The 9,829-nt window shown below is 46.3% G+C and overlaps 1 protein-coding gene across 1 annotated transcript; it reads left to right on the plus strand.

The window, feature by feature from the left end:
* Positions 1 to 317: 317 nt before the first annotated feature.
* LOC142012218 (uncharacterized) lies at positions 318 to 9,590 on the plus strand. The gene is made up of 4 exons (XM_074992073.1): positions 318 to 408; positions 2,638 to 2,951; positions 4,230 to 4,266; positions 9,208 to 9,590. The coding sequence occupies exons 1-4, from the start codon at positions 318 to 320 to the stop codon at positions 9,588 to 9,590; spliced, it is 825 nt and encodes a 274-aa protein (XP_074848174.1).
* The last annotated feature ends 239 nt before the right edge of the window (positions 9,591 to 9,829 follow it).

Raw genomic sequence — 9,829 nt, forward strand, 5'->3', positions numbered from 1 at the left:
GTTACTAAACCATCAGCCACAAGGGGGCGCTGAGCCTAGTTGACATTTCTGGGTGCTACCACTACAGATTTAAATCAGTAACAACTTTTCCCATTTCAGCACAAAGTGAGGGAGCTGCCACAAAGCCTGCTGTATGGAGCTCGTCCATTACCCTAATACAGAACCCTTTCCTTTTGATGAATGTTTTGGATCAGAGGGAGATTTTCATGTTTGACCCAAATTTGCATATGCCACAACCAAGCAAACACCCTCTACCGCCCTGAGCCGTTATAAATGATCTGAGTCATTTGTTCATGATCTGTGTCATTCGTTCAAGTATGTCGATCAGCATCTGTCAATACAGAAAAACAAAGATGATCTGGATCTGCCAAGCTCAGCTCATCTGGCTGTTAGTGCTCTGGATCCAGGGTAAGAATGACATGAAGAGGGATCTGGATCATTTAAGCCAAAGATATATGGAAAAAAATAAGAGAGCTAGAAATACTGTATAATGATATATAACCATTCCACTGCTCATGAAAGCAACTTCTAACTGCAATTAATGGGGAAAAAAGGTCTGAGAAAATACAAACAAACAATTGTCAACTTTGAATGGGGAAAAAAATCTCAAGCCAAGTTACAGGCCGTCACTGGGATTTTATTAAACATTGTTTTTATTAACTATATTATTGCTACGTATAAAAATTATCTATATTTACACCCTACATATACTGGGACCAAACATGCACATGTTAACCTGTATTCTATTTGTTAATTCAGATTCCAGTGGGCAGATTGTGATGACTCAGACTCCAGAATCTCTGGCTGTGGCTCCTGGAGAGACAGTCACTATTCGCTGCAAAGCCAGTTCGAGCCTCAGCAGCGGTGGCTATAACCACTTAGCCTGGTACCAACAGAAAACAGGACAAGCTCCAAAGCTCCTCATCTACTGGGCTTCCACCCATACCTCCGGGATCCCAGACCGGTTCAGCGGCAGCGAGTCCGGCACTGACTACACATTCACAATCAGCAGGTTTGAAGCGGATGATGCTGGAGATTATTACTGTCTGCAGCATCACAGTACCCCTCTCACACAGTGATACGGCCCAAGACAAAAACCTGCCTGTACAGTTCAATTCAGTGTCACTGCTGCTTCCTAAATATTCACAGCTTGAAGGTGGAGGAGGAGGAGGGGAGGCGGCGTTGCAAACGTTGCTGTTCTTCCACCCCCTCCCCAGCCAGCAGCACAGGCAGGAATAAGCGCATTGCCCAGATGAGTCTCTTTCCAAATCCCACCTGAGTGGTTTTCCCCCAGGGTAAAAGATTTTGCTCCCAAAACCTAAACGACTTTCCCTAGCTGCTCTATAACCACCATGAGAGCATTGCCGAGGGAAGACAGACAGTCAGCCCCAGATTTCGCTGCCAGTGATGCCATGTGGCAGGAGAGAAGAGACAATCTGAGCTCTGGGATTCCTGAAGGCTTTAGACGGAGCAAAGGAATAACGCCCAGTGCTGCCTGTCCACCCCACATGGCATGACACTGATGGGCTGTGTTAGGAGCTGCATACGTCCCTCAGGGCCCTGGCACCACTGCTGGGGTGCTGCATCCATCCATGCTCGAGACCAGTTTCAGTCTGGCTGCAGTGGTGCTGACATCTGGGTGTAAATGAGGAGACATAGGGATTAGCACAAGGGACCGACTCCAAAAACACACTGAAGCCGTTGGAAAGATTCCCATTGATGTCAGAGAACAGTAGACCCGACATAACTGGCCTAATGTGGGTGTGCTCATGTGTACTGAACCCTTGACACACACCATCTTCTGTGTCATTTTTCTGCCAAGGAGAACACACTGCATCATTGTTGTGAGACAGTGTCGGGAGCAGCAGTGCTGGAAACTGGCACCCAAACAAGAATGATGAGCACAGAACACCTATTCTAAGTCAACCTGACAAGGGGCATTGCAGCCCATAAGGAGGGAGCTGCCCAGGGCTGAGGTGGCTGCACTTGTCTATTTCAGGGGGTAGGGCCCTTTCCAGTTTTGTGCCTGTCTCTTGATCTCAGGAAGTTTCACCCGACCCAGATTTGCATATTTCCACCCAACGGACATTTCCCGCTGCAATAAGCCGTTATAAAACCTCCTCTGTCTGTTGTTATGGCTCGTTCGTCAGCATCTGGGCAGTCAGACGTAGCAAGATGCTCTCTCAGTCTCTGCTCATCGGGCTGCTCGTGCTCTCCATACACGGTAAGGATCACACCAAGAGGCAGCCGTCTGAATTAAAATGAGTTAATTAATTAATTATTCTGTAGCACCTTGATGCCCTAATTAAGTATCAGGGCAGCTTCGTTCTAGGTACTGCGCCGACACATCATGAAAAGATGGACTCTGTCCTAAAGAGCTACAGAGTGAGCCAATAAAAGAGTTGTAATCTAGAGAGACTGGATAGCAAATATGTTCACCAGAGAGCAGCACGAACTTTAAAGAATGTTTCTCTTATTTAACTTAATATTAAAAGAAAAACATTGGAGGAACCTGAGAGAAAGAAGATTAAAATGAAAGTTTTAACTTTAACCATTGTGAAGAGCTGCAATAATTATATAAAGATGTGTGTGCGCGCGCATGTATGTATTAAATTACTTTTTTTTTTTTAAATCCAGATGCCAGTGGGCAGATTGTGGTAACTCAGACTCCAGAATCCCTGGCAGTGTCTCCAGGAGAGAAAGTCACCATCAGCTGCAAAGCCAGTTCAAGCCTTACATACTCAGGCAATGACTATTTATCCTGGTATCAACAGAAAACAGGACAAGCTCCTAAGCTCCTTATCTACCTTGCTTCCACCCATGCTTCTGGGATTCCAGACCGGTTCAGCGGCAGTGGGTCTGGAACCGATTTCACTCTCACAATCAGCAGGGTTGAAGCGGACGATGCTGGAGATTATTACTGTCTACAAAGCCACAGCTCGCCTCTCACAGTGATACAGACCAATGCAGAAACCTCCCCACACTGTTCCTCCTTGTGTAACAGCTGCTTCTTACACTTAATGGTTACACTAGATTTCAGATGTCATTTTGACCAGTTTTTTAAAACCAGGAACTGAGAACTCAGCCCACTGTGGACTCTTCCATAATATAATTTTCTCTTTATGAACACCAATGTTGACGCTCTGCCAAGCAGTAGCAGATGCCCTGGACTTGTTGGTCTGCTTTGGCAGTACAACACTAATCAGTGATACCAACTCTGGGGACACTAAGTGTAACTTGTGTTCTTTACACATCAACACCTGTCCTGAAACAGTGGTGATCACAAACAACATGCAGACAAATAACTCCCACAGGAATCTCATCCCAACATTAATGCCAGATCCTAGGGAGAAAATCTGCCTCAAGAACCTACAGAGACCAAGACAAAGAGCCAATTCCCCTTCTACTCACCCAGCTCCCCTTCTTAAGGCCCCAACATAACCAAAACTAACAACAACACAGTATGTAGTCTCAAAATTTCCCATGTTTACACACTAAGGACAAACAGCTCAGAAAACTGTGTGACACAGCGCCATCTCGTCATACAAGGACAATAATGCACCCTGCCAAAAAAATTTGCTACTAGAGAAATTTCTTTCAATAGCCAAGTTTTTTTGATGCAGTGAATAGGGGGCATTTTTCCTGGATAAATGATTTTACTTCCCAATTCCCCCAAAATAATTCTTACTTGCTGCCCCCTCTGAGCATTTCAGGATTTAAAACCCACAAAGCTCTCCCAGTGCTTTATTGGCAGTGCTGCATTTTGGAGAGGTTGGATCAAAGTCCTCAAGTCCAGAGCAGTACTGGGTTTACAATGGCACCAGAGACTCCAGGGGGCTGGGCCCAGACTCTGAAGACAGCCCAGCCCAGCCTGCTTCACTAGTGCTGCTTCTTGAGGCTTAACCAACCTGCTGACTAATCTCTGCCCTGGTCCCTCCCTGATCAGCCATTGCTCACTGTTGGCTCTCAGGCCTGCAGAGGACGCCTCTCTGTCCCCTGGACCTTCGCACTGGCTCCCCAGAACAGACCACAGGACAGATCCAGTTTGGGGTGGTCTCTGCTGCCCATCACCTGTCAAGGCCCTTACCTCCAATCCCAGAGACAACCCCTAGGACCAGTGGAGAAGCTAGACCAGGCTTGGCCTATGTGTGGGGAGTTGGGGGAGGGGGTTGGCAGGTGGCTGGGCCCCTGTAGGTAGAAGAGTCCTGTTGAGTTGAAGGGGAATCCAGCTCACCTTTGGGAACGGAGGAACAACTCATGCTACTCGCTAACGACCCATTCTGGGGGATATGTACATTAACCCAGACAGGTGATATTGGCTGTGTCCAGCCTTCCCCTGACAGAAAGGTCACAGAACTTGAGGCCTATGCAAATACAACTGGGCTGTTGTTAGATTCACAAGTGGGCTGTGATGGGGAAGACAAACATATTTCCTCCTTCATATGAGGACATTTGACACTTTTAGGGTTGGGGTTTAAGAATTCAATTTGTTTTTCCCACACTGGTAACAGCCCATTAGATGTGCTGGGATTCCTTCCACTGAGCTCCCCTCAACTGCACTATAACCTCTTAATACTGATTTTTACCCTGGATTCAGAACTTTACCAGATGAACTGAACCATTGAGAGCATCTTCATGCCTCTGACTCTGTAGAGCTGATCGGCTAACCATAAAGAGGAAAACCAACCTTTGTAACCACCCAGAACAAACACCTGCATAGGTTATATATGCATGCAAAGCATTTTGTCCTAAATTCTCAACAATATTCTCAATCTGTGGACACTCGGAGACATCTTCTACCATGAGAGGAGACAAGTAATTTAAAAACTTCAAAGAACTTACTCATGCTTTGGACTAGAATGGAAGACAATGGAGAGAAAGGAAAGATTAGAATCAGGCTCAATAGGCATCCCCTGTAATCTATAAAAGAGAAGAGAGAATATGAAACTAGTTTACCTTTATTATTTTACTGTTGTACAGGTTGAAACTCTCTAATCGGGAACACTCTCATCCAGCAGCATCCATAATCTGGCATGATTTTAGTTAGCCGGACGACCAATTTTCATGCGTGTGGCTAATTTCCCACAGTACAATGAAGTTTGTTTCCAGCCACCAGTCCTGGCTCTCAGTGTTCTATGCTGTTATTCAAATCTAATTTTTTCTGCTAAATGTCTTCTAAGAGCTGGGTAAGCAGTGGAAGTGTTCATGATGCTGCTAGACAATATTAACCTTCTCTATTAAAATTCTCTGGTACATTCGGACCCTGAGGACTACAGAAGTTCAATCTGTATTACCTTTATATCAGTGATGCTGCCATAATTTCACATGGTCCAATTCATAGTTTAAATACTACCATCTGTTGGCCATTTTATGCATATATATTTTCTTTAGGTGAACAACCTGATATACTACAACCAAAGCAGGGAGAGAAAAGAAGGACGTGTCCCCAGTGCCGGGTTCTCCATCCCCTAGAGCTATAAAGGTGGCTGAGCACAGGAGCAGACAAGGATCAGCATGCAGTCTTGCTGCATTTGTGCAGGCCTGTAGGCATAAGTAAGGAGAAGTGGGAATTAACAGTGACAACCTTATGTTAAAGCCCACTGAAGTTAATGGAAAGACTCTGAGTCACTTCAAGCTGGCTGGCTGGGAGCCCTGGGTCCCCTTGCGGGGGGGGTGCCCTGTGGGCGCTTGGGGGGCTGGCTGGCTGCCATGGGGTGCAGGGTGCTGGGTTGGGGCTTGTGAGAACGTGCAGGCTGGGCACGTGTGTGCTGCTGCCTGCACATGTTCTCAGCTTCCTGCACAGGAACTCAGGGGGTGGGGAGCTTTAAGGGGCTGCTGCACACGGCAACCATAGAACTCAGGGGCTGGAGAGAGCGTCTCTCAACCCCTCAGCTGATGGCCGCCATGGAGGACCCTACTATTTCAATGTTGCAGGACGCAGATCATCTCCATGTGCCCTACTTCGACGTTCAGTGTCGAAGTAGAGTGCTATTCCCAGCTCCTGATGAGGATAGAGACTTGGACGTCTCACCGCCTTACGTCGATTTCAACTTCGAAATAGCGCTCGGCACGTATAGACGCAGCAGGTGCTATTTCAAAGTTGGCCCGGCTACTTCGAAATAGCCAGCTAGTGTAGACACAGCTACAGTGATACACATCAGTTGAAAAATCTCCCTGCTCTGAGCTATGTCTCTTGCACACTGTAACAGCTGTTTCCTCTACAGTATCCCAATCAGTACCACTATCACCTGCTGAAAAGACAGCTGGGTGTCTGTCAGGCTTTGACACCTTTACCTGAGTGTCCAGTTCTCTCTCTAAATTGACAGGCAAGACATGATGTAACAAGGAGACTAATTACTTTGCACTGAGTCTCTGAGGGGTGTGGCACTTGAGAGATGACGCTGTGATACAGTCACACCATCTTCTCAGTGATCTTCCAGAACTGAGATAGTGTCACAGATGTTAAGGTCAGAAGGCACTATTACGATCTTCAATTCATACGTTTTCATGAAGTAATTCCTGCATAACTTCCATAACCTCTCTGTGACATATCTGCCCACCGTGTTTCATGGAAAATTGGTTATGATTATAAATATAAATAGCTCACAAATGCTTTGGACAAAAATACCCCTCAACCTATAATCTTCAGCCAGATCTTTATATCCTATTTTTGCGAAAGTGTCATTTTTTGCATTTGAAGTTATGAGTACTCTCTAAATATTTGTATTCCAAATGTTTGCATCTGTGAAGTCCTCTTAAAGAAGGCATGGCAACCCTATTGTGAGAGGGCAGCTTGTCAGGGGAGTAGCAATACTTGACTGACAAAGGCACTTGGCAGGTACCAGCACACATTACGGAACTTTGCTGTGAAAGCTCAGACAAGTACATAGGCAATATCTGCAGCTTGGGAGAGGGCTGGATCATACATGGACAGGGGCTTTCCTCAGGGGACAATTTGCATCTTGGAAAATGCTTTTACGCAACGAGAACAATGGAATTCCCTCCACATGGGAAGAGTTTAAAGACCATGAAGGCTCCTCCATCTTTGTCTTCAGCCTGCTTTGGAATCTACCTGACATACCCTAAGAAGAAACACAGAACTTTACAAGAACCCGAGACCCCGGTCAGGATAAGATCATTTCTGGCTTGAAGCTTTATCCTATTATAAGAACAGCTGTTTAGGGCAAGAACTCAGAGAGACTGATCAAAGTGAAAGAGATATCTCCGCACAGTATCAAGAGTGAGATCAATATTTCCAACAAGGAAGTAGAAAGAGCAGTGAAATGATTAAAGAACAACAAAAGCCCTGGAAATAAGATAAGATAACAGGAGAGATGATTAAATATGGTGGAGACAGTATGATTCAGCAAATACACCCGCTATGAAGTGTCACAGCTCCTTCCTAAATGTTCACTTTCTCTCTGCCACTGCCACACTTCTTTCTTTGCTGCATGGGCTGCAGACACTGCTGTTCTCCTACAGCACCCAGGCCACAGCACAGACAAGAAGAACTAAGTGGCCCAGATTGTCACTCCGGATGTCCAGGGTTTTCACTCAGCTGAAACAGGTTCCTGATTTTCCCCCAGGTGAACAATTCTGTTCCAACAACCAAACAAGAATTCTAAACTAGTCTCCTATAAATACAGCGCGAGCAGTTCAGAATTAAGGGCACGTCTACACTCAGCCAGAGATCGAGTCATGGTTGGTCTTCTAGAGGTTGATTTTGCGCACCTCAGGGGGATACACAAAATTGAACTACCAGGGCTCAACAGCCGACTCCTGTACTCCTCAGTCTCATGAGAAGTAAGGGAGGTTGACAGAAGAAACTCTCCCACTGACCTCCCTCAGGGAGGACAGCCCGATAAGTTGATCATGGATATGTCGATTCCAGCTACACAATTGCAGTAGCTGGAATTGCTTATCTACGGTTGACTTGAAGGTCTAGTGTAGACCTGGTCTGAAAGAGACACACATGGTCAACCCAGGACTTGATTTACTGCCCTGCGGGAGGAAACCAGCAAGCTCCTGAGCTGTGGTGTTGTCAGAGACTGGCGAGGCTGCAAAGGAACAACTCACAGTGCTCCCTGTTCACCCAGGACAGTGCGCACACAGCACAACGGGCTGCAGGAGGCACTGCCTGCAAACTGCAGAGCCTCCCCTGGCTTCAGGTGGGAGACTGGGACCTGGCAGGCTTTCTGCCTCTCCATCCCCTGGAGCAGAGGGAGCACATGGAGTGAAGAGAGGAAACAGCCCCCAGTATTGCATTTTTCTGTCCCCTGGAACTAGGCGGGAGGCAAGACACAGGGACAGACCAGTCTTGCATCTGGGGAAGTGGATTTTACCCACAAAAGCTAATAAATTTCTTAGCCTTCAAGTTGCCACAGGACTGCTTGTAATTTGTGAAACTACAGACTAACACGGCCACCCCTCTGAGACTACATGGTTGTGAGGAGACTTCTAGTGCTACTGTGTTGCTAACTGGCACCTAAACAAGGACTATCAGAGAAGGTTTATTCTAAATCAATCTGACAAGTGTTCTTTCAACCCCAAGTGAGGGAGCTGCCCAGATCAGACAGGTGTCTGAACTTGCCATTTTACCAAAGGCCTCTTCCCTTTTTGTGCACGTGTATTGACCACAGGAATTTTCATTTGACCTAAATTTGCATAATGCCACCCAAGTGATATTCCCCTGCTACCATGAGCCGTTATAAAACATTCTTGGTCTGTTGTTATGGTTTGTTCATCGGCATCTGGGCAGTGACACGGAACAAGATGATCTCACAGGCTTCACTCATCTGGCTGTTGGCGCTCTGCATCCAGGGTAAGGATCACACCAAGAGGGAACTGGCTGAATTAAAATGATTATTTACTACTTCCAATGACATTGCAGTAGCACTTAATATAGAAAATGTCTGAATTCAACATAGTTGCATATCAAGCCATAAGCTTTCGTGCAAGAGTGTCACCAACTTCAGCGAACGTTTGTCCTATTTAAATAACCCTTAAAAGGACAAGAACCGACAAGGAGCTGAGAGCAATGGAGAAAGGGATTTAGAATGAGAGTTTCATCTTTAACCCCATGGCCAGGAGATGAGTACCAATAATTATGCCAAAGGTGCCAATGGGAATCTTGAGCCCAGCACAGAATTGTCCAGTATGACTGTTATATGTTTAATATATTAAATTACATTTTGTTCATAAATCTAGGTGCCAGTGGGGACATTGTGATGACTCAGACTCCAGAATCCCTGGCAGTGTTTCCAGGAGAGAAAGTCACCATCAACTGCCGAGCCAGTTCAAGCCTCACTCTCGGTAGGACTCACTTCCTAACCTGGTACCAGCAGACACCAGGACAAGCGCCTAAGCTCCTTATCTACGGTGCATCCAACCGTGCCTCTGGGATCCCAGACCGCTTCAGCGGCAGTGGGTCTGGCACTGATTTCACACTCACCATCAGCAGAGTTGAAGCTGAAGATGCTGGAGATTATTACTGTCAGCAAAGCTACGAGACCCCTCCCACAGTGATACAGACCAGTACAAAAACCTCCCTGTGCTGTTCAGTTCAGGGCAACAGCTGCTTCTTGCAATGACCTCCTTAGTGCCACTCCCACACTTATTTAAGAGCAAAGTTTTTCCACAGCCTTTCAGCTTACACCCTGTGTCTAGTATAGAGGTGATCGATCGACCATTAAAAGCTCTATTGTTAACTCCAAAACAAGATGACACGAGAGCATCAGCTGTCGACTCTGGGGGTTAAGCCAGTATAACTGCTTCACCTGGAGTGTGGAAAACACCTCAGTTGGTAGCAGAGTAGTCTTAGAGCTCCAGC

Source organism: Carettochelys insculpta, chromosome 4 (assembly GCF_033958435.1).
Source record: "Carettochelys insculpta isolate YL-2023 chromosome 4, ASM3395843v1, whole genome shotgun sequence".
NCBI lineage: Eukaryota > Metazoa > Chordata > Testudines > Carettochelyidae > Carettochelys > Carettochelys insculpta.

Bases quoted from the DNA above. Each gene is read 5' to 3' on its own strand.
- LOC142012218 (XM_074992073.1), top strand. From the start codon at position 318: ATGTCGATCAGCATCTGTCAATACAGAAAAACAAAGATGATCTGGATC. The intron at 409-2,637 runs GTAAGAATGACA...TTTTAAATCCAG, and splicing joins GTTAGTGCTCTGGATCCAGG to ATGCCAGTGGGCAGATTGTG. The intron at 2,952-4,229 runs GTGATACAGACC...AGGGGAATCCAG, and splicing joins GCCACAGCTCGCCTCTCACA to CTCACCTTTGGGAACGGAGG.